The following is a 24,368-nucleotide window of genomic DNA, read 5'->3' on the forward strand; positions in this document are numbered from 1 at the left end:
GTTTCAAGGGAGAGACCCTGTGTACAATTAAAACTTGTTTCTGGTAAACCTCATTCCAGGAAAGATGAGCTTTTAACAAAAGGCTTTTGACAGCTGCAGGGTATTTCATTTTTTTAATGCCAAATGAAAAATCAATACATTTTTCTAGGTTATACATATTCAGAACAGGCTTGATATTTCCATTATAATGGAAAATGGGTGTCTGCACATCTCGCCTGTCAGAGCTGCACCACCGCATTTTCCAAGCCACTGCTAAATATTTCAAACCTGATTTGATTGTGGTTCATGACAGCTAATGTTTCTCAGCTCTTGAGCCTGCCGGAGGGTGGGGAGGCCAGCACACGCTCTTTCTCTCCCATCCCTACATTTCTGCCACCCCCGAAATGCCCCTTATCCCTTCAGATAAGAGATCTGGTTTTGTTAAGGAAAATCCAGCTGGGAGAAGGAGAGGTGAGATGTCTCGGGCTATTCAAGCTGGCCTGGATCCAGTCGGGATTTGCGGACTTCTCCAACCCTCAAACTTTCTTGGTTTTGAGAGGGGCAGAAATGCAGCGGTGTGGTCCTGTGCGATGGCGTGCGGGGATTCAGGCACATTCTCAGTGTGTAACTGAGTCAGAGATTCCCTGACAATCTGGAGATGTCAGATACTCATGATTTTCCAGACTCTTCTCCCTCTCTTCTGCGCCCCCCCCCCGCCCAAGTGAATGTTTTAATTTTAAATTAAAAGGAAATGCCACTGTCTAAAATGATTTATTCATGAAGGAAGAAAAGACTCTTCCTAGGATTTTGCACAGGGCAGATTTCGTACTGTGGAAGACCATACTCCTTGGACTCCGGGTGCCCCATGGTTACAGTTGCTTGTTCTTGGTATTGATCTGAACCCAGCGGTTGGAAAATTCCTTTAATAAAATTTATTAATAAAGCATCATGGCCTCGTGCATGGCACTGGCACGGGAGCTGCTCAGGAGGGCTGTGTCCTACGGGGCTCTGCGGACGTTAAGTAAAAGACAGTGGTCAGCTCTGCTCGAACGTGGCACGGGAACAACGTGACACCAGGATTTGCAGACAATTAAAATGGAAGCTCAAAAGCTCCTTGTTGCATGTGCAGCGGATTGAGGAGAGAAGCAGACCTTTCCGTGCCAGATGTGATGCTGGTCTTGTCCTCTCAGAAGGATGCCCCAAAGAAATGCAGGAGCAGAGATGGCTGGGTGCTATTTGCACATGCATTTGCTACCCAGACCTGCCATCGCGACTCGGCAGCTGCAGAGCTGTCATCGGAGAGAGTGGGTGCAAATCTTTCGGGAGCAGGAGCTCTGCTGCATTTTATTTTCAGTGGTGGAGGATCTCATGGTTAGAAGGTGGGTCAGATCACATGCTCGTGCCCTGCGTGCAGCCTGTTGGAGGCTGGTGCTCGGTGGTTCAAAGCCCTCTGCAGTGCGCGTAGCCAGCTGAGGAGTGGTGGGGCTGAGGACGCTCTCCCAACCGTCCCTGGGGTCAGCTTAAGCACTGGCGAGACAAATTAGGCTGAGTGTAGTAAGCAGAGTTGCTTCCAGCCTTCCAAAAAAAGTCTGCTGGAAGAGGATCACAAGGCAGCCAGGAGTTAACGCTTCCCCTTCCCCGAGTCTCTGCACCAGGCGGCTGCATCCCGGGGGTCCGTGGGCTCAGGGAGCCCCCGGGGTGTGCCGGGGAGAGGAGCAGGAGGATTGTCCTCGGCAAAGCACTGGGAGGAAGGAGCCAAGTAAGGATGGTACCAGGGGCTTTCCCAGCTGATTCGGAGCCTCCCTGGGCAGATGCATCTTGTACTCTGTTCCTCTCCTGTCCTGCTTTAAAAAAATACTCTTCAGAAAAAATCAGCTCAGACCGGAGGGGGGAGGAGAAGGGTTTGAAGCCTGCGTACGCTTTGTGCAGCCTGCCTGCCCGGCACAGAGGCGTCTGAGCCAAGGAGGCAAATCTTGTGCTCGGGGAGAAGCCGTTTCCAGGGATGGGGCTCGGGGGGTGCTGGGTGCCAGCGGCTGCCGGGGGGGCTCGGCCGGGGCTGGCGGTGGGACAGGCTGTGCCTGCGAGCACAAGAGGCCAGAGGATTTGCCGTTTGTAGCCTTGTTTTTTAATCATTTTCTACCGTTATTGGTATTCATAGCTCACATTTTTCCGGTTACTGTCAGCCTGGGCTTTCATCCATTTTAAAGAGCTATTTTTTCCCTTGTTGATGATGATGATGGTATAAAGACAGATGGTGTAACTGCTTATGAATGTCCTATTTTATTCCCCTCGAACCAGACAGCGCGCTTGAAGCCGTGTATTATTTCCACATGCTCAGGTTAGAGCCCAGACAGCGTCTGAGCGCGGCCGCCGGCTCGCCCTTCCTCTTCCTCCCATGCCGATGCTGACACCTCCGGGTCGCAGCCGGGAGTGCCGGGCGCCGGGCGGCCTTTGTTGTGCTGCGGGGCCGCGGGGGGGCTGCGGGGCCGCGGGGGGCGATGGGGCCGGGGGGGCGATGGGGCCGGGGGGGCGGCTCCGGCCGGGCCGGGGAGCTGGCCCCAGGGGAGCTCCCGAGCCGGCAGAGAGAGGTTAAAATGAAGATCTGAATGAAATAACAGGCACCTCTTAATGAAGGGTTTTAATAACACCGGCTGAAATCTGCTAGCTGTCTCGCCCTGCGTGACAGGGAGGTGGTTTGGGGAGTGTGATTTGTTGGGGATTTTTCCCCAGGGTGGGAAAAATTTTGGAATTTTAATTTCTGAAACATGAATCCAGCTGCTGGTTTCACAGCCCTTCTTGCCTTCCCTCCAGCCTTTCTTGCCTTCTCTCCGCACTCCTCTCACCCCTGTGTCAGTAATTTGGATCCTCCTATGAATTCGGTGCCTTTGCCCAGCAACGCCACCCATCACACCTCTCACTCGGGGGTCCTCTTTTCCCAGGCAAAGACCGCTGGGATCCCTGCAGCTCTCAAGAGTGTCCAGCCTTTAAAAGAGTGAAAGAGGGGTAGAGTATAAATCACAGTGCTTCCACTTAGTATCAGTGCTCATCTCTGGATGCTTTTACAAGTTCCTCCCTGATTTAAGTTGTCACATTCTCAAAGGGCACTGCTGAGTATCTGCAATCTCCTAATATATATTTTTAATCCTGATTTCTACCTCTGTCTCTGTTAGGGGGAGGGTGGGGAGGGTGCTTTAACTGGTTAGGTAGTTCAGATAAAACCTTAGGGTAGCCTAGGATTTACCGTGACCAGATAATGCAAGTTAAAATTATGAACTATCCTTGCCTAAAAGAGGATATAATGGCTTAAAAATACCCTTTCTTCCCAGTGTTGATGTAGCCCTCCTCCATTACCTGGTAGCTGTCTTGCTGCACGCGCTATACATAAATACCCAAGATATTAGATGATAATGTAGCTGTTATACCCTGGAGTAAGAGGTCTGGCAGCTGCAGCTATCTCGCTCCCAGTATCCCACCTGATGAGGGTGCCTCTGCGTGGAGCTGCACTGTGCCGTGTCGACATGCTCCGTGCTGCCGGCCTCGGCACACCGGTGCTTTGGTTAACGGGTGGGGCACTGGCACTTTGTGTTTTGTTCCGAGCTTTCAGTGCTTCACTTCACTGAGAATTTTTTCGCCTTAATGGTTTTGCACCTGTATGATCCTGCCTGTGTGCTCAAACTCTTCCCGTGACTGGGATGAAAATAAGGCCCTCCAGCAGCTTCCTCCCATGCTTTGTGTCAGGGCCATGTCTGCAGAAGACAGTGCTGCTCCTTGCTTTGTCTGAGCAGAAGTGAGCGGTGGTATTTCTGCGGTGATCTTGGGGGCCTCAAGGACCAGGGTCAGTGCTTCATGGTGCCGTTCGGTCCGAAGAGCTTGAGATGGGGATGAGGAAGAAGGCTGAGGCTAAAGGTGCTGGAGGCTCTGGTCAGTCCGTGACACTTCCCTAATCGATAGCATAGTTGGGTAGAATCTTCTCATACCAGGCAAGTGTTTTACTGTATGTCACGCTGCAGGGGACATCAGTAGCTATAAGTGGTAGAAGTGGGTGAGATGCTTCATTTCGTCTTGATCTCTCACTTTTTTGCTCTGTAGTTTCTTTCTTCACCAGTTGGCGGGTAGTGTTGGGAGAATGCTGGGTGACATTGAGATCTGCCACTCAACACTTGTGCTGCAGTGTTGGGTGTTCCTCTTGCTCAATGGCAGTTACTTGCTCTTCTGTTTTGACTTCCATTTTTACTTTCTGCTTCTCTTGTTTCAGAAGAATCCATTGAAGATGTGGAAGGGCCCAATGAAACAGCTGGTGATGCTGAAGAGCCTGCCAAGGAGCAAGAGAGTGGCGGGGACAAGGACCAGGGTAAATGGACAGGTGGGTTTTGGTTCATCTTTTTTGTTTAAATCCAGGCAAGGAAAGTGGGAAGAGCAGCAGTCTACAAAACTCTTTCCTTAAATGACCACACAATGCAGCACTGTTGGTATGACATAAGTGTTGCCCTCTGTGAAGTCTTCGGGTGTGCTCATTAAACACTCGCGTAGTTTGAGCCGTGGCTGGTCATGCGTCCCCCTCCCCAGCCCCAGGCTCACGCCGGGGCAGTGGGTTGGACCTTCTCTGCTCTCGGTGGTGCTGGACCTGACCCGGGCAGTGGGAATCAGCATCTGGGAGGGGAGGAGGGGACTGCCCCTTCTGGCAGCAGCCAGCACTTAGGGTGGATTAAGCATATCGTGAAACCCCACTGTACGTTGTTAAGACTTGAGAGACTGTTAGCCTGCTTTTTCATCACGGTCCTGGCTCTGGCAGCAAGATTTTGCTGCAGAAAGGCAGATCAGAGAGGCAGACCCTGTGCTTGTGCTCTGTTAACTGCTCCGTTTCTGCTGGAGCCATGACATCCTGAAACGGAAACTGCAGATGCGCAACAATACTTAGGTTGTTTCAGTGAAATCCGAAAGGTTTCTCTTTGCAAAGTCCTTAGGTGGATTACTTATGAAGGTATTAGGTTACTCTGTCTTTCCCAGAAGATGGTTGCTGTCTTGCAGAGGTGAGTGGGAGGAATCCTTTAAATATTCCTTGCCTTTGAGCAGCAAGCAGCTGCAAGATCATCCTCCTCTGGAGAGGGCCTTTCCCCTCCTCAGCTGGCACTTGCTGACCGCTTCAGCGGAGGTGTGAAAGCGGAGGCACTGGAAACGGCACTCATTTTCCTTGACCCAGGAGGGAGCAGTTCCGACTGGCCATTCCTGTTTCTGCATGGTAGCGCAGTCGGTTTGCAGGCTTACGGTTGCAAAACTCCTGCCTCTCTCAGTCTGCACAGAGACCTTTCTTCCAGGCAGCCTTCTCCTGCCGTGTTTGTGGTTGCCTCTTAGTGAGCCGCAGCCAAAGAGACACTTCAGCTTACCCAGTCTTCAAAAGGATGAAATGTGGTCTTTCGCTGCAATGCAGTTTTAATCTCAACCATTGGAAGATGCATCCAAACTGGTGAAGAAAGCAAGCTGTGCTTTAACGCTTGTTGAAGCTCCTGCTCTCAGTCTAGACTGTGCTCACAGAGGTTGCTCTGTACGGCGCTCCCCACCACAGACCATTCTTCAACCCAGAGATGCAGGTTTCACTTGGCTGTAGGTGATTTTTAGTCTCTTGTTGCATGGGCTTGTGTGATCCTAAGCAAAGATCACGCTTTGTGAAGTGTCACAGAAAGATTTAAGTATCGTATATTTATTATATCTCTTAAAGGGTGTGTAGGACCCTGTGCCCAAACCTGAAGCACTTACGAAAGTTGATCTATGTGAAAAGGAAAAATGAAGAACCTACTTTTTAAACCCTTTGCTGTCCAGAAACTCAAAATTTGGATAGCTTTATTTCTTCATCCTACCAGTGAAATTCCTAACCCATTTTTGGTATTTGTCAGTCAAACAGCAGATAAGAAATGGACAGCTTTGTTGAGTCTGCGAAGGACACCATGCAAAGGAGAATGCAGGCTACGTACGTAAGCCCACAGAGCTCTGGCCAAGCCTTGTCCAGAGCCATTGCAAGGCCGGAGATACAGCCCCAGCAAGATGTGTGCACCTGCTGTTGTTGAATTCAGGTCCTGCTTTCAAACATGTAACAACATTACCCTGAACTTTAAAGCAAAACCAATGTTATCCACTGTTTATGTACAGTGGATATGTAAAACAGGTACCACACCTCGGTCTTGTGTTGTTTCTGCTTTTGAGCCCCCTTGAGGAGCGTGGCTATGTTGCTGTGCCCTTCTGGGCCTCAGACGTGGAAAGGAGGGGAAGCTAGGTGAGGTTATTCATGACAACCACAGAAGAGCAGTGTCCGCATGTGCAGCAATATCAAAGCGCCACGGTCCAAATTGAAGCGTAACCAGGAAGGGAAGCGGTCAGCATCAAGGAAGCCCTCGCTTGTTGTAAGAGGAAACGGCAAGAAAAGAAGCTGGTCTGCAGCTGAGCCCAGGGGGAAGGCTATCAACCGTGATGTCAAGGAAGCTGAAGAGCATAAAGCCGCCTTTGCCCCATCTTCACGAAACAGACCGACTGCACGAGAGACCAGAGCAGCTTGTGCCAGCGGCGCTGCGGGGAGAGCTCGTCCTCCAACTGTGAAGGAACAGGCTGCAAAGTACTTAGTTAAGCTAAACGTTGTCGCATCGGTGACCTGCTGCTTCATACCGGGGTGTTTTGAGAAAGTGACTGAAGCATCCTCAGACCTGTCAGCTGCTCTCTCTTGTGAATTTACAGAAAGCAGGGGAGGTACCGTGAGGGGACAGACGTGGTGCTTATCTTTGACTAAAGGAGTAGCTGGGGAACCGCACACCTGCCAGCTCCGTTTGCCCCAGATTTTCCTGGGAATTGACCAAACAACTGTTTGTAAGTACTGACGGGAAGATAATGAGATGAGTAACAGTCGACACGGATTTGTCAAGAACAAATCATGTCAACACGACCCAATTTCCTTCTGTGTGAAGAAGGTCTTGTTTGCAGTCAGCAACTCGTATCTTCTCCTTAGGAAGACTTTTGACGCTGCTTTTCAGGACAGTCTCAAAACAAAGCTCAAGCATCATGGTGTAGGTGAAAATATTATGGAATTGGGTGTGTTTCTGCAGTGCTGTAAAGCTTCCTCTGGAAGATTGTGTCCATTTCTGAGCTTGGGGTGTCAAGAAAGTTGAGGAGAAATTTCAGGAAGCCCAAAAAGAGCGAATGACCCAGGAGAGAGCATGGTCTGCATAACATCTGCTGTGAGGAGAAAATGGACTGAACAGACTTATTTGACCCAAAAAGAGAAGACCAAAGTGGGGGGGACAAGATAAGTCATCTTGTGCATAAAATGCTTCTGAAAGGAAGGAAATAATTTGTTGTCCATGTCCAGGATATAGACAACAAGAAGTAATGGGCTTAAATTGAAGGGAGAAAGATTGAGGTTAGATAATAAATTAAAAAAAATTCTCCTGGTACAGCTTGTGAAGCACTGGAGTAGATTTTCTGGGAAGGTTCCTCAGAGGTCTTTCAAGAAGATTAGACGAGCTGCTGTCGGGAATGAAGTAGACACAGTTTATCCTGCTTTGGGTGGACCGGCTGACCTTTGGAGGTGCCTCTGAGCCCTGCAATTCCGTGGCAGTGGGAGATAGGTGAGAAAGAAGCGCAGGCTCAAAGCCAATAAATAGCGTGTTGAAGTGGAGGTTGATAGACCTGTTTTCTGTTCATCATGCTGCAATTTGATCATTACGTTCCTCAGCAATTTACTCACCTTTGGTGCCTCAGTTTCTTAACTGCGCGCTGGGTGATTATTTCTTCCACTTTCTTAAAGATTTGTGAGATCTCTAATGAAACGAGTGTGTCTCCCAAGCTCCCTCTGCACAGACGCGCGAGGGATGAGCCAGGGTTGTTTGACTGCTCTGCGGTACACACGTCCGCATGTGGCAGGCTGCACCGGAGTCAGTGTTTGCGCCGAAAGGAAAAAACTCTCTGTAAACATGTAAAAATGTCTCAGCTGGAACGCAAATTTATCGATTTGGTTTTTTATTTATTTTAAAACAGAATAATCTTAAGCAGAAACATTTTTTTTAGGTAATACTTTCCATTAAAATAGACGTGTGGAAAACTCCATCCCAAGTAAGGATTCATTTTACCTTGATGTTCACATACTTGTGATTTGTGGCTCTTAAAAGATTTCTGGAAAGCGTTCAGTGGGGCTCCCGCTGCCTCTGTTGCCCTCAGCTCCTAACAGGCAGCGGTGCTTCGCAGGCACTATCCCTCGTATGCGACCCCTAAACTCCTGCATGGAGAGAAAAGGGCCGATGCTCCCTGGTGCTAGACAGGACCTGTCTGCTTTCTCTTCTTCCTCTCTCCGGCAGTGGGATGAAGCAGCTCCCACGCGCCGTTCGGTGCAGCTCCCTCGTGCCGGAGCTGCCTCTGCCCTGTCTGCTTCTCCTTCTGCTCCAGAGCCGTCCAGCTCCGTGCTGGAGAAGGGAGATGCTCTTTGCCTGGTGGCTGAGCTTCAGAAATTAGCTCATCATGACTAACGTGAGACTTATCGCAAGCAAACCAGCAAGGAGGAAGGAAACAGCGGCTCTTCCCGACTCCATTTTTAAGGCAGGATGTAAATGATTAATATTCAACACATTGGTTTCCAGCTAAAGCCTGAATCAGACTGGGGTAGATCAGTACGAGACTTTTGAGATTTGAGGTGGGGCTTATATTTATTTTCTGACTAGAGAAAAGCACGTTGTCTGCAGTGACCCAGCTGTGAAAGAGACTTTCTTAATGCACTGTCAGCTGTATAGATGTAGAATATCAGATTTTTTTTCCACAAAAAAACAAGAAACAAATTCTACTTAAAATATAGATTGAAATGAAATATTTCTAGAGGACTAGCCTGAAGGGCTTTTATTTTTTTTAATGATTTTTTTTTTTTTTTTTAAGCCATGATGCTCACCTAACACAGAGCAATTAGTGCAATGGAGCGTCCCTGATTCGAATCCGTGGTAGATTGCTATTAAAGGAGGTATTAATGGGCTGCCGAGAGCTGGGAAATTGTTGCAGAAAAGTGTGTTTATGGAGTATGGTGCTGGCAGGCATGATTTCAATCGGATTTGACATGTTTAACATAAATGTATACTGCACAGCTCCTGCAGTTTATGAATAATTCCTACAGGCCCACTGCCTTTCTAATTACTGAAATTGAAAAAAACAGGTCAGGCACATCCTGACGGAAATCTATTACTGCCCCTCCCCCCTGCCGCTTTTTTCTGTTTTTTTAATATACGGCGTTTGTTGAGCACGTAATGGCTGGGGTATTCTGTGGACCACAGTAAAGACGAGGGCGAGAGCGGGCTGGGAGGAAGGGGATGAGGGGCGTGATGGAGCAGCTCTCGACCCTGGCTTCTGTGTGAAGGAAACCTAGGAGAGAGGATGGGAAAGCACGCTGTAGTTGTGCTTTTTTCATGAGGATTTACGAAGCACAAAAGGCTCCCGGGCGCCAGCTCAGGCCTAGGAAAAGAGCCGGGCCGGGTGCCTCGGTGCCATGGCTTCCCGGGGAGGCTGGGCTCAGAGCAGGGCACGCTCCTGGCTCCGGGGCAGCGTCCGCAGGTGCTGGGCTCCTGCTCTCTGTGGGGACAAAGGGGAGGCAATGGCCCGGCGGTGGCTCTGGGAGAACCCCAAAGGGCCATCGGGTTTCCCCAGGGCAGGCTGTGGGACCCTCCCCGGGCTCTGCCCGTTGGCTGGACTGGCCAGCCCCGGAGCATCCTGGTTGCCCTCTGCGCAGCACCCTGGCCTGGCTCGTGCAGGCTCGTCTCTCCTGGCCCCCTCCACTCCGCTGGGAATGTTGAGTCCAGCCACCTGCACGGCGTCTCTTTTTTGAACTTTCTGCTTATTCCTAGCGAAGTATTTCTACTCAAAAAAGCAGGACGTCCGGGAGCACGGAGGGGCCGTCTCAGTGGCACTGCTGGGTGAATTCCTGTGCTGCAGCAGAGCCCGTCCGACGGCTGCTTTGCTGTTTTCAGGTAGTTTTCACGCCTGTTCTTCGTCGAGCAGGTCTCTGCTGATGTCTCTGCGATCTCCACTCTCCATGTTCTCTCTTTCCTCACCTGTAGTTCTGCTGTGTGTGCCCAGCAGTGGTGGTGATCCTTTCTTGCTGGTTTTAAGGAGTTAATACAACTACTGTTGGTTAGGCCATCTCCCAGTCTCAACACATTGATTTTAATAAATTAGTTGGTATGGACTCTCGTGGTAGTTACTTGAAATATTTATTCAGTTGAATTGGACAGTAATATTCAGACAGATTGATAGCTGGCTCAAGAATCTGAAATAGGTAAATAAAAAAGACCATTGCTTGTTTCCTTTCAGCCACTTTGTAATTTAAAAAAACCCCAAGATTTCCCACGGTTCTAAAGATGGAATCTTAGGCACCATTGCTGGAAGAAAAGGTGCAGTGCTTTAGGGTACCACCTTGCAAAGGTGGGGTCACGCTGTGCACAAGATGGGGTGATGTTCTGCTTTCCTCGTCTTCTGCCAGGTGCAAGTCCCAGTTTAACTCAGAGTGGCAAAGAGGGAGCTGTCGCTCCCGGGGCCAGGAAGCCGCGCAGCTTCAGTCCAGGCCTTTTCTTTCAGGTACATTTGCCAGAGCGTTTTGCTACTCGTGTGCCAAGCTCAGCTTCTGCTGCGGTCGCTGCCACGTACGTGTCTGTGAGCTCCTGGTCCCAGCGTGCCGGCACGGCAGGGCCACCTGCAGCCACATTGCTCACCACCTCTCCTGCTCCCTGCCTCAGAGTCGGGATTCTCATGACCTTTGGGATTGATCTGTAACTTTGTGCCGTTGGTCCCATATCTCTTGCCCAGCCTGCGCGAGTCATTTTCTCTCCCCTGGAGCCTTCGCTCGTGGTTCCCACGGCAGCGCGGTGTTAGAGCAGGGTAGGTCCCAGGGCCTCCTCCAGGAGCCAGCAGGAGATGAGCTGACCTGCAGGGCCGCGGGAAGTTCTGTGGTGCTCGCGATGGCAAGCAAAGCGCTGCCTCCACGTGCCTCCTGTGCTGCCTGGCGTCTCACCGCAACGTGTTCTGGGTGCTTGGTGTTCGTACAGAGTGTGGCAGAAAAGTCTGGTGGTGGCTGGGGCTTCTGGGTACTTTAATACGAATACTTAATGATAATTCAGTTGTTCATACTCACTGCAGGCTTGAAGGTATGACACAGCATTAGAAAAACAAATTATTTGACCATTTCAGGGCCACATTTCTGAAAGGCAGCAATAAAGGCCTGGATACAAAAGCATGCTTGCAAATCTCTGTGTATTTACTTCTGTCTGTCATGCGATCATGTTAGTTATCAAATACAGAGTTGAAAAAAATACTGTAGAGCAACAGGCAATATACAGGCCTGTTAGCATGGCTACAACATCTTATTAGAACAAATGGTACCTTCAGGGAATAAGGAATGTAAACAGACAGTGTTTCGGTAAGAAACATTCAGCCATATATTACGAAGAGAGGAGGTAACAAGGGGGCAGCGCCGCAGCGGTGCTGGATGCCCAGCTGCCCTTTCGGGGCGGCCTGAGGGGGGCTCGCGCCGCTTTTGTGTCACCGCCGTCTCTCGGTGGAGTTCCCTTCTCAGAGTTACTCCTGCCGGATTAATACCTGGTGTGTGTTTGTGCGGGATAGCAACTGTCTGCCAGACAGGCTGAGACCAAAACTTTGTGTGCCGTTATTCTGGGCTCCGGAGCTGGGCCACAGAGCCTGTCCTGGCCTTACCCGTCACCCGTGGTGAAGGCTGCGCGAGCATGAGAACAGATAAAATAGTCCACTCCAGTTTCAAGATTTGGGGAGGAAAACCGCAGCCGTTTTAAGGATGCTCCTCCACAAGACCCGTGCAGGGGTGATGGCTGCTCTCGTGGCATTTCCAGCGGCATGGCTGTGCAGGCACCGCAGGCAGGTCAGTCTGGTCCAAGGGCTCGTGATGCTGAGTAATTGCTCCAAGAAAACGTCGGGGGAGGTTTGAGGAGGGAGGCACCACCAAATATGGAATTTTATTTTCCATCGGGCAGTGAAAACACAGTTCCCTGGTCCCGCTGAAAACTTTTTCCCAGGCTGGCTGCTGAACTGAGTGGGAAGGGATTTTTTTCAGTAGGCTGGGGGCGGGGAGGGTGTTGTTTTTTAAATCAATGGAGATAGCAGAAACCCCACTGTAAATTTCTAGGGCAAGTGGCAAGCTGGTTTACGGAATGCAGGGCGATGAGAACCTCTGGCTTACGGAAAGCAGCATGAATTAATAATCATTTAATTGGCTTCTCCATTATGTTGCTGGGTTGGGAGATGGAAGTTTAGATGAAGGGGCTGTCAGTGGTACTTTAGCTAAAAGAATGTGATGGCTGGGAGGCGGGGTGGTGACTCCCTTCCCACCAGGATGGAGAGCAGGCAGCTTTGGGGACCCTTGACGGTTTTGCCTCTGGACCTAGCAAAGGAAAGGATCCCCACCTCCAAGGAAACGTCCCATCTCACCTCTGAAATAACGCCTGGGAGGATTTCTCCTTCTCTGAAAAACAGAAGCTGCCAAGGAAGAGCGAGAAGACAAGTAGGTCTCCAAGAAGTGCTGTGGCAGGCCAGCACACCAGCAGCGCCATCCCGTTGGACTTGGCTTTCGGGTACATTTATTGAGAAAAACAGATTTTTCTCTAAGGTTGGCAAATCTAAGCTAGATCCATTTAGAGAGTCAAAATAATAAAAATACTAATTGATACATAGTCATACATCTTACTTTAAACCCAAATTCTTTTTTCTTTTCTGCAAGACCTGTACCCCTAGAGCGTGGTCTTGGACGTAGTTAGGGCACAGATGTTGTGCTTCACCTTCTCTGGTGCCCGGCTGGTGCTCGGGGCTAAGGCCCTTTTGACATTTTCGGCCAAGGACGTTTTTATCCCGTCCACTCCGTGCAGACGCAAAGGTCTTGCACAGCAGCCGGAGAGCTCCGCAGGCACACGCTGAGCTGCGTGTCCTCATTTCTCCAGGCAGAAAAGGAGCTCTTAATTCCTCTGATCTGTGATGTGGACTGAATGTGTCACTTCGTGTGTTTGGCTGTTTATCAACAATAAACTTCGGTCTCAGTGTTAAAATTCCCACTTGAGCTGTCAACTCAAAAAGGAACACTTAGAACAAATATTCAGTATGCGTTTTTCAGAACTGCAGCAAACCAGTTATTCTGGGGTCTGGACAATTAATAATAATTCTGGTTTTGAAGGATTAAAGTTCCGGGTTGGATCAAGTGCGTTTAATAAAATTGGGCACTTTGGAGATGGTAAGTAAAAGTAAATCTTAATTACCTTTTACTTTTCCCTAATTCTAAGCAGGCTGCCTCCCAGTAGAAGGGAAATAAGAAAATACCCTGTTGTGATTCCAGAGGCTATAGCTAGTGTTCAGGAGTTAGGGGGTAGTTGACAGTTGGGCTGCTGAACGTAGTCACTGCGTCTGAAAACATCATAGTGGTGAGCTACTAGAAGCGGTGCACAGTTAAGTTGGGGGCAAAGGGTGAGGGCCAGGCTTCCCCGCGTTCCTCGTGCCTCACTGTGCTGGCGTAGATCCCACTGCCAGTGGGGACACCAGGGGTTTTGTAAGTGTCTAGAGCTCACCTGGGTTTATTAATGCAATTGTGTAGGTATTTAATGGTTCTCACTCTTGTTGCCAAAACTGGAAGTGTTGGCATACTTTATTGGAAAGGTGACCCATATACGTGAGGAGAGGTTTCTTGTGGCAGCACTTGCCGGTAGTTTTGCAGAGCAGATGGCACCCGAAGGTTTGAAGTGTCAGTTGACAGATACAGAGCCTGGAGAGACCCTGCCTGGACCATGTAGGAGACACAACCACCATCCAGGGCAGAGAAGTCTAAGGGCACCCGAAGTTGTGGCTGGCACTGTCATCCCAGCCTGGTGCATGGCTGGAGCAGAGCTCGCATGGCTGCGTGACCGTGCTGGGAGACGTAGGGTCTCCAGACACTGTTCCCGACGCCTGAGTGCCTGATTGGGGCTGACACTTCAATGTCCAAGGTCACACCAGGGAGTGGACGATGTCAACAGCAATTAGCCTCCTTATCGGGGCCACTCGCGTCATACAAGGCTTGGGCAGGGCATTTTAAGGCAGGGTGGTCCTCCAGCCACCATGGTGCTGGCTCTTGGTGGTGGTCTCTGCCTCCCCAAACCCACCAGGAGGGACGGCTTCCCTCAGTGGAGGAGCAGTGCAGGCGGGTCCAGCGTGGTGCCATGTTTGTCATGCTCCGAGCACATTTTACTAGTAGGAAGTAAGGGAGACCACCTTTGGTCCTGTAGAATCTTTGATGGGGGGAGAATCCTGGGGGGAGTCTCGGGGTCAGCCACTGGATCAACCTGAGCAGCAGCCCATCGTTCTGCGCAGGAGGCAGAGCGGGATCTGCGTTGGTGTCTGTAAGTCAGCACTGACACCGCAGACTTGTTTTACACGAAGAAACTCTAGGTTTGCATGTTTTGATGGAGTTGGCAGCACAGTGAGGTCCTGTGGTTTTGGTTTCAGATACAGCCTGAACTTTACGACTGTGCACAGAGGCTGTGTGACCAGCCAGGGCTGAAATACCAGGCCTGCGGCAGGGCAGCGCTACAGGGAAGGAAATCACCTCTAAGCAGGCTTTGGCATGGCCAAGTCTACCGGGAGAAGTTTAGTAGCAGCAGAGCTCCTCCGATCTCTGCCTCCTCCTGACAGTATTGTTACCTGTTTGTTTCCCGCTCCTGGAAGTTATTTTGCATCTGTTTAGCAGAACGCGTAGAGGTGGGCGCTGGCAGGGAAGAAGGTTAGAAATGGCGATTGTATTTCTTACTGTGATGTGGTACCTTTCGAAATACCACTCATGCCAGTGAACGGGAGGATCTTGGAAAGGAAGGAGTTTACCTGGATCTTACTTTGACAGCATCTTCTGAAACAAGGAGCGGATACCAGTGGGTTCACAAAGAGAATAAGAGACAAGGGGAAGAGTATGGGGGGACCAGTCTAAGAATGCTACAGTGCCTTGTTAATCGGCAGCCGATCCATCATATTAAATATCCAGCTGTCATATATTACCTTTCAAGTGAAAATGAATAACTCCCATTAAGGGCGAAATGGGTTTGAAGTCGATTCGAGACAGATTAAAGTACTGTTATGAATGTGTGTTCGGGGAGGAGGAGACGGGGGCTGTGTATAATATACTTGTCCTTACAGTTTTTAAATAATAGATGTCCCACAAATTTATGTACTGCAGGCTGCCAGGGTTCGGGGGAGGGGTAAAGGTCAGGGATGTTCTTCTCGGAGCGCCGCAACTTGCGGAGTGTTTTGCTGTTGACTTCTGGGCTCATTTGCCTTTTTGTGTTTTGCTGCAATAAAATCGCCTTTCCTCAGCTTATTACAGTGTGAGAATGTCCGGGTCCCGTCCCAGTACTGGCTGTAGGCTGGGTCTCTGCCATCCTGATTTTGGTGGGACCACTTGCTGGGAAGTGCCCTCAGGTGCTCTTCCCCAAAGCACATGGGCTGAGCTGGCCGATACCATCCTGGCAACATGCTGCTGCTTCCAGCATGGAGTCCAAGGCAGTTGGGTTGACAGCCACAGCTTCCAGCCGTCTCCAAGGCAAACGTATTCCAGAGTGTTAATATGCAAAACGTCCTAGATGACCTAGGAGTATGATTTCTGTTTCTGGAGTCAGTCCAGCTTCTCGTGGAGATGACACGTTAGCCTTCACATCTGGCCAAGCATTTGTGTGTCCGATGTAAACACGGGACAAGACTCTCCTGCACCTAACAGGTTGTAAGCAGCCCGCAGAAATAGCTGAGATTTCTGATTACAACTATAAATGACATAGAATCATAGAATCATTTAGGTTGGAAAAGACCCTTGGGATCATCGAGTCCAACCATCATCTCCACTCTACAAAGTTCTCCCTTACACCATATCCCTTAACACCACATCTAAACGAGTCTTAAACACATCCAGGGATGGTGACTCCACCACCTCCTTGGGCAGCCTATTCCAGTGTCTGACCACTCTTTCTGGGAAGAATTTTTTCCTAATGTCCAGCCTTAACCTCCCCTGCTGCAGCTTGAAGCCATTCCCTCTTGTTCTATCACTAATTACCTGTGAGAAGAGACCAGCACCAACCTCTCTACAGTGTCCTTTCAAGTAGTTGTAGAGAGTGATGAGGTCTCCTCTCAGCCTCCTCTTCCTCAAACTAAACAGTCCCAGCTCCTTCAGTCGCTCCTCATAAGATTTATTCTCCAGGCCCTTCACCAGCTTCGTTGCCCTCCTCTGCACTCGCTCCAGCACCTCGATATCTCTCTCGTGTCGAGGTGCCAGAACTGGACACAATACTCCAGGTGTGGCCTCACCAGTGCTGAGTACAGGGGAACAATCACCTCCCTGCTTCTGCTGGTCACACTATTTCTAATACAAGCCAGGATGGCATTGGCTTTCTTGGCCACCTGGGCACACTGCTGGCTCATGTTCAGCCGCTTGTCAATTAGAACCCCCAGGTCCTTTTCCACTGGGCAGCTCTCCAGCCACACTGCCCCAAGCCTGTAGCGATGCGTGGGGTTGTTGTGGCCCAAGTGCAGGACCCAGCACTTGGCCTTGTTGAAGCACATGGTTCCCTTATTGTGGAATGTAATCAAGAATGAACTTTTTTTGGCCAGGCGTGCTTTGTAGGACATAAGTTAGTCTACAGACTCATCCTCTTCCAATTCCTAGGTATGTGTTTCAAGAAACAGCAGCAGAGTAAATGGAAATACTGTCTTTGTCCAACTTAAGCTTCTTTGGGGATGTCCTAATCTAAATCTCTTTTTGTTGCAGCACCAGCCACCCAGGCAGAGAAGGAGCTGACGGAGCCTCCAGCATCCTCTAAACGAATATCGTTTCCCAGCAGCTCTGAGTCGCCTCTCTCCTTTAAATGGTCAAAAACTTCAGAGGAGACCAAATCAGAGCAGGTAAGGAAGAAGAACCCAGCTTTTTGTGCATCTACAAGCAGGTAATTTGTTTCATATGTGCCAAAAGCAAAGAATAAAATAGGGGAAGGAGGATGAAAGGCGGTAACTGGTGGCAGGAGAAGGCATCGAATTATTAAAGTCTAGCTGTAAGGAAAGAGGAAAGCGGCAGCAGTAACAATTGCGTGATTCGTTTGTCTTGCTCCGCAGATGTATCAGTGTCCGTATTGCAAGTACAGTAACACAGACGTGAATCGACTGCGGGTGCACGCCATGACCCAGCACTCCGTGCAGCCCATGCTCCGCTGCCCGCTCTGCCAGGACATGCTGAACAACAAGATCCATCTGCAGCTGCACCTCACCCATCTGCACAGCGTGTCACCTGACTGTGTCGAGAAACTCATCATGACGGTAAGTGGCTGCGTAGTCAGGCACGTCCGCTGCCTTCCGAGCAAAGATGAAGAGTGAAGGCATGGCCTGACCTGCGCGGGCTGACCTTGCTGTAGTGGGCAGCTCCTTCGTCTGTCGGGGCTCTGTCATTTAGGTTTTTCCCATGTTTTGTCCCAGCATCTTGTCCATGCCTGAGCAGTGCGGAAACTGGCAACGTGGCAGTGTTGAGTAATTTCCCTGTGAAGAGATGAGAATAAATACCGTTTCCTTTAATTACTGAGGTCATTGCATGGGATTGCATTTTGCGCAGAAGCTTCTGGGAGGTGCAGTAGCTGTGTGCTCTGCTGCTCCCGTTGCAGAGAGAAAGTGCTCGAGTGTTGATGAGCACTTCCCAAGAAGGACAGCCAGGGTGATTAAGGTAGCATTACAGGAAATTAGATATCAGGTTTCTGCTTAAAATATGATTTTAAGAACCAATAGAGTAACTTCCCTTGGCGGCCTCATCTCATGGAAAGAAGACAGTCCTATTGTGCTGCCGATGTTCTTCGCTTCGCGCACTTAATGAGGATCATTGTTGTGGTTGTATGAGATCAGTTGGATCTGTTACTTCTGTGAGGAGTTGCTCCATCCAAAATTACAATGCTTTTGTTGTGTAACAATTCCCTTTTCTCAGGGTAACCTGAACGAGCAAGGGATATGCTGCCATTGGCCCAAGGGAGGTGCGACCTTATGGGACTGTTGAATACTAGAGCTACCGTTTCAAGTGCTGTTTTTAAGATGTTTTGAAATGCCTGGTTTTATATTAAAATCTAAGCCTGGGTGGTTAAAATTCTCTGAAGTGGGAAGTTAGCCACTGAAGTGTGGAGTGAGAGTTCGCCAGATAGAGTCAACTGTCTTCACGTAGAGCGCAAAACTTGTAACAACTCTGCTTCTCAAGCGGTTTGTCAAACAACATCGTGCCTGTGTACGGGTTGTGATTGCTATTGCAATATTCTGATGGGCAGCAGAAACGTCACATGGCAGATTGTGGTCCAGCACAGACGTGTTTGCACCAGGCTCTTGTTCTGCCCTGCATCCTTGTTTTAGCACCTCGCATGGGAATCCTCCTCCAGCACCGTCACTGAGGGATCGGCAGCTAGTGCTTGGTGAGAAGTGGTAGATTAACAGCGCGGTGTTCAGGTTCTCGTTTGTGGGACCGGGGTTTGTGCTCTGGCTTGCTTTACCCCAGAGCTGCTGACCCAGCGTCTCTCTCTGCTGCTGGCGTACACATGGAGTCGTGTGGCAGCTGCCGGACCTCTTCTGCACGACTTGTACGTGCTGCTGCGGTGCAGAAACACCCATAAAGGCTTACCCCACTCGCCAGCGCTCAGGCACTCGCTTCAATAAACAACATTTTGAGTCCCAGAATGTTTCTTTCATGAATTCGCTTTTCATAGGTTTCACATGAGTGCGCCTTTCCATTTGCTAGTGTCAGTTTAAGATACAGGTAGAATTAATAAGGCACGTTTTCAAAAACCCTTCTAAATTCACAAATGGGATGTATTGTCAGATTTCTACACTGTTATTTCTTTGGTATAATCTTCAAGGCAAGGTTGTGTCTGCATTTAAGAACTTGTCGCCAAGTATATAAAATAAGAGTTTATTTTGATTCCTGTCAGTTCTTTCTCTTTGTGATTTTTTTTCTTGCACCCCGTTTCTGCTTGTTTTCTCCATTTTTACCGATTCTTGATGGTGGAAGCAAATAATATCATGTTTGTCATAATGCTCATGTTCTTTATCAGCTCCCCTCCCATGACATCGTCTGAGCAAGCACGTGCAGCGTTGCTCAGCTTTTCTCTTACAGTTCTCCGGTCTTTTCTTTCTGTGACCCTCACAGTCCTCTTGTGGCTCCTTCTCAAATGCCTTTATGCTTTTTATCTTCCCCCTTTGCTTTACCAGCTACACCTCCTCTCACTTTTCTACTCTCTCTCTCAGCCCCGTCGGGCTCCTCAGGAGACGAAGGTGTGTCCTGCATCCTGGCAGGCTGCAAAGGCTTGTGGTGGCCATTGTGGGACCAGTGCTCCTGACCGCCTGTGAGAACCACGTCTGCCCCAAGTAGACGCTGCGTTGTAAAACCCATTAAAAATCCAGCCAGGCTGACAGGTCCCAGCACTCTCAGAATCACAAAATACAGAGAGGTAGGGAAAAAGAGCACCAGCGGTTCACTAGCCCTGTGAAGCTGGCCATGCCCACAGGCTCTAGCAGGGCGTAGCTCTGCTCCGCCGACCACTCGGCACCTGGGTCGAGGATCTGTCCTGTCACACTGACCTCGGTCTCTGTGACCTGCATCCATTTTGATTGATGGCACTTGAGTGTTTAAATACCTTCTGAGGACTTGAACGAATCTTATTAGCGTCTAACTAAATTGATGGAAGACATTTTGACCTTATAAGAGCAGTGAGCAGAAGCTGAGCCCCTTTCTTACACCAGCAAGTGCAACCAGTTTGCTAAGGGCGTCTGTTATGCTGGTGTGAAATGGTTCATTTCTGAGCTGGGCCGTTCACAGAACACACAGTCTGGAACGAGTGAGGTTGGGCTGGTCCATCCTCTCGGCCTGAGCAGGTCTGTGTCCTCCAGGATACAGGGAGTCTGGGTCCAGAGGAGGGCCACAAAGATGATCCGAGGGCTGGAGCCCCTCTACTGTGAGGACAGGCTGAGGCAGTTGGGGTTGTTCAGCCTGGAGAAGAGAAGGCTCCAGGGAGACCTTATAGCAGCCTTCCAGCACCTGAAGGGGGCTACAGGAAAGCTGGAGAGGGACCCTTTATCAGGGAGTGTAATGCTGGGCCAAGGGGTAACAGTTTCAAAGTGAAAGAGGGGAGATTTAGATTGGATATCAGGAAGAAATTCTTTACTGTGAGGGTGGTGAGCCCCTAGCCCAGGTTGCCCAGGGAGGTTGTGGCTGCCCCATCCCTGGAGGGGTTCAAGGCCAGGCTGGGTGAGGCTTTGAGCAGCCTGGTCTGGTGGGAGGTGTCCCTGCCCAGGGCAGTGGGGTGGCACTGGATGAACTCTAAGGTCCCTTCCAACCCGAACCATCCTGTGATTCTACGATTCTGCTGCAGAGCATAGGACTTCTGCTGAGAACCATGGAGAATGGCTTAGCCGTGAAGCTCATCCTCTTGCTTGTTTCTGGTCTTTACGCCTTGCCATTGCCACTGGCCCTGGGCAGCTGTTCCCTTTGGTACCCGGGGAGATGTCCAGGGAGGAAGATTGCCTCTCCTGCTTCAAGTCAAGTAGCGTGTGGATCAAGAAGGTGGTTGTTTTTTGCATTAAATGACAGATGTTTTGAGAAATCAGTATGGCTTGTGCGGAATGTGGCAGCATCAAAGGTTCCTAATTTTGCTCATTCTAGCTTGGATTCCCGACTCAGTCTGACGCGTGAATCGGGTCTTGGTGCCACCGCGAGGGAATTGCAGTCCAGTAAATGGGAGCCAGGTCCCTTTCGACACAGTGTCTTTGCGCTCGGCGTTTGGAGGAGGCTCCAGTTAATAATACCTTATCAGACGCCTTTCAGGAACCTGCAGTGTCTAATATGTCTGTTGCCGTGGTAACGGCTGCTTGCTTGTGCTCAGCATCTCAGAGCTGGCTGTTCCCTGCCCCGTCCTTTTCGTATCAGCGAGCAGCTGGGCCTGGCTGTCCCGCGGGACACCTGGGTCCTCCCCGCCGGCCCAGGCGCTGGGACAGGGGCTGGTGGGGCTGCACCCACGGGCTGAGGGGACAGGAGTGCATGCCACGTCCCTGCAAAGTGTCGGGGCCAGGGGCTCTCGCCAGCACCCCTGTCTCCACAGGGGGCTTCACTTCCACGCGGCCGGTGAACGGATGTGGCCAAGTTCATTTTACATGGCATTTCAGCCGCTGTAAGCAGGTCTAATCGCCATCTTTCCACATAACAGCGCCTCTGCTAATCTTGGGCCTGCACCGCTTCAGCAGAGAGCCCCTTAATGAGGGTGAAGTGCAGTTCGCCGGCACAGTCGATTGACAAGACTGATGGGCTCAAGCCGGGAGAAGGGACGGCTTCCCGAGAGCCTCCGGGAGCGGGGAGCTCTCCCTCCTCCCGCGGCCAGCTTTATCCTTCTGCACATTCCTCTCCCATCATTTCTGTTGTCAGTTTTCTAGTCCTCGGGTTTAGGGCGTCTTCCCAGTGTTTCAGACGTCTTTCCGTCTTTTTCTTTTCTCCCTTGCTCTAAGAGTAATTCTTGCCCGTCCCTGCCATCCTCACTTCTCCCTCTTGCCATCTATACATTTTTTACCTCTTTCCTATTGTCTTTTCTTATTGCTCTCTCCCTTCTGCTGTCATTCAATTTTTCTCTCTCCCTCCTTCTCGCCCCCTCTCACTCCCCCCTTTCCCTCTCACTCTGTGTCTCATTCTCCATCTCGGATGAAGGTAATGAAAATAATCGGGCTTCATTAATTCTGAGCCCTGTGAGATGATAGCCATTTGGAGCCATGTTTGCCAATTAGATGGTCTAAATTAGAAGTGACCTTGGTATACTGCCATCGCTTTGCCTCTCTGAGTCTAATGAAGCTTTTCACTCCAGCACCCTCTCTCTCTCTTTGTAATGGAAATTACCTCCTTTGTCTGGTTCGGGAACCTTGCATTGCATGTGTATTTCCCCCTGGTTGCATGGACATAGGGATAGTAATGTATCTCCTCAGACCCCTTCTAGAGGTTTTCTTTTCAAAGCCGCATGATTTCAGCATTTTGGGGCATTTACGGAGGAGCTGCATAGGCTGTCTGCACCGGCGGTCGCTCGGTCCGGAGGAAAGTCAGAGCAGGCAGATCCAGCGCGCAAGGGGAGCTCACTATTCACGCTATCCAAGATTAATTTTTTGGACGTGCCAAGAATATGCTTGTGTCACGCTGCCGGGGCCAGCGCGGGAGGGGTGTTACAGCTCTCAGCCTCCGGCCCGCGCTGATAAGCGGCTCTGCAGTTCATCATCTTAAAGATCTGGTGGTCCAGTAGTGGCAGGAGCCACACTTGTCACTCCTGTAGGTTGTCACCGGTGAGGAGTGGACCCACAGGTTGTTCTCCAGACCGGTGACAGGTCTGTAGGTGTCGGTGTGTGCAATCCGCTGAGGATGCTTGTGGGGCGGGGAGGCAGGAGATGTGGTGTGACAACCCTCAGGTTTTTGTAACAGTCACTCACAGGGCCACATTGTCCGTAGAAAAGGCCATCAAATTGGGGTGCCCACCCATGTCAGTGGATCTCACCATCATAAAGAAATTTTGTCTGCTTAAGGGGATGTGAATTTCATCCCAAAGGGAGGGTCCTTGGAAGCAGAGAGGCTTGGCCCTACAACTTTCCGTCTCCTAAGGCAGGTAATTGGCCTCTGTGCTGTCTGATCTAGAGGAAAGTTCTCCGGCCAGCGTTCCCATCTCCAGTACAGACCACAGGGGAGATGTTTCACAGTGGGGAGCAGGAGGGGCTGCCACAGTCTCCGTCCTGAACTTACCTCTCCTTTGCTCTTTACCCAAGAGTTCCTGAGTGGGACAGGGACCAGGACAGGGCGGTCAGAGCGAAGGCTGCACCCTGAGTGCCTCCCCCACCATTAGGGTTTTCCAAATGTTCACGGAGACACTGACCTCTAGTCATTGAAGTACGGATAAACAGAACCTGATCCACGTATTGGTATCCAAACTCCAGGCTGTCGGAAAGAGCGGGTGGGAGTGAGCTGCCGATCCCTCCCCACCTCCCAGTTTCATTGGGACAGAAAGGTCAAGAGCAACATGTGTTGAGGGGACCATTTGCCTTCTGGGTGGTAAGGTTGCTCTCCAAAGCAGACCAGGTCTCCAGAGGAGACCTTGGATGTAGGAGCAGCAGGGGGATAGGCTCTCTCAGGGCTGTGCGTGGAGGTGGATCTGGTGTGACAGAGAGTGGTGTTTCCAAGCTGGAAGGCTTTGCTGGTGGCTTGTGGACCAGAAGATCATGGCTGCAGCTGTGAAGGGGATTCAGTTTAATGTTAGAGCAAAACAAGTATGTACAGGAGGAGGAAAGCAAGAAGACACATCACACGTGGTGGAGTTACATCTGTAGGATTGTTTTTTTGATAACGGTTCACATTGACTGACATGTTGCCATTGTGAAACAATTGGTGCTCAAGAGACATTTAAACAGGGAGCCGGAGTTATTGAGCAGAGCGGAGGGTCGGTGCCAGGATTACATGCCAGGTATTGCCTGCTCAGGTGAGAGGGAGGTAGAGAGCATTTAACAACCGCATGCTGTCGCACAGGTCTGTGCTCGAGATAAACACCTTCCTCTCTATCACCGTAACAGTTAATGCCATTTAAATACATCTGAAGTACAAAACGCCGTGTCATAGAGCACCGCTCCTTGTTTATCTGCTGGGTGGCCGTGGCCTACTAAACCTTCCTGCCCCCTTCGTACTCCCACTATTTGTTTATATTAAAAGCAGCTGCAGCTTGCGAGGCGTTTTCTGCACGTACGAGGAAATGGTATATCCTTGGACGGGTTTGCAGTGTAAAAGGACAAATAGTTCAAAATGGGCACTCTGGAATTCAGTCATGCAAAATGATTTGAGACGTGCAGCCTGTTTCCACTATTTTCATCTTTGCAACCTGCTCAGGGCTGGTCCGTGGCGTGGGGATGAAGAGACAGAGCAGTCCTGCCCTGGAAAATGGCATTGGAAAAGGGCGGCACTTTCAGGAGAAACCTGAACGGTGCTAAACAGGTGGAGGACTGAAGCGGGTCCAGTTGCTGAAGCAAGACTAGTGCCTTGTTTTCAAGGTTGTGCTTCCCAGGGCCAGCCCTGCGTGGCTGTCTGGATTGCTTCAGTTTCCCTGCATCTATATCCAGAATTTCTAGTTTCCTGCACTTTTTCCCAAGATTTTTTCTGTTTTCCTTTTGGGATTTTGTGCCTGTAGCAATTTAATGTACCACATCTTTTTCTTTTTTTTTTTCCTCCCCCCCCCCTTTTTTTTCTTTTTTTTTTTATTGTGAAGGGAGGGGTAGAAGTAGGGTGAGAGCTGTGGCTGTGGAGATGCAGGTAGATAAAGGTAATTACTTAA

At 50.1% G+C, this 24,368-nt stretch overlaps 1 protein-coding gene across 14 annotated transcripts in view; it reads left to right on the top strand.

Annotated features, from left to right (window-relative positions):
- The window catches only part of ZFHX3 (zinc finger homeobox 3), a 685,441-nt gene that overhangs the window by 641,822 nt on the left and 19,251 nt on the right, over positions 1–24,368 (top strand). For 13 of the 14 annotated variants that reach the window (XM_054198577.1, XM_054198573.1, XM_054198572.1 and 10 more), the window contains 3 exons: positions 4,235–4,342; positions 16,784–16,917; positions 17,125–17,325. In XM_054198577.1, the coding sequence (XP_054054552.1) occupies positions 4,235–4,342; positions 16,784–16,917; positions 17,125–17,325 (443 nt within the window). The remainder of the gene's footprint in view (positions 1–4,234; positions 4,343–16,783; positions 16,918–17,124; positions 17,326–24,368) is intronic. The other variant, XM_054198584.1, reaches the window with a different exon arrangement.

Source organism: Rissa tridactyla, chromosome 4 (assembly GCF_028500815.1).
Source record: "Rissa tridactyla isolate bRisTri1 chromosome 4, bRisTri1.patW.cur.20221130, whole genome shotgun sequence".
In the NCBI taxonomy this organism is placed as follows: domain Eukaryota; kingdom Metazoa; phylum Chordata; class Aves; order Charadriiformes; family Laridae; genus Rissa; species Rissa tridactyla.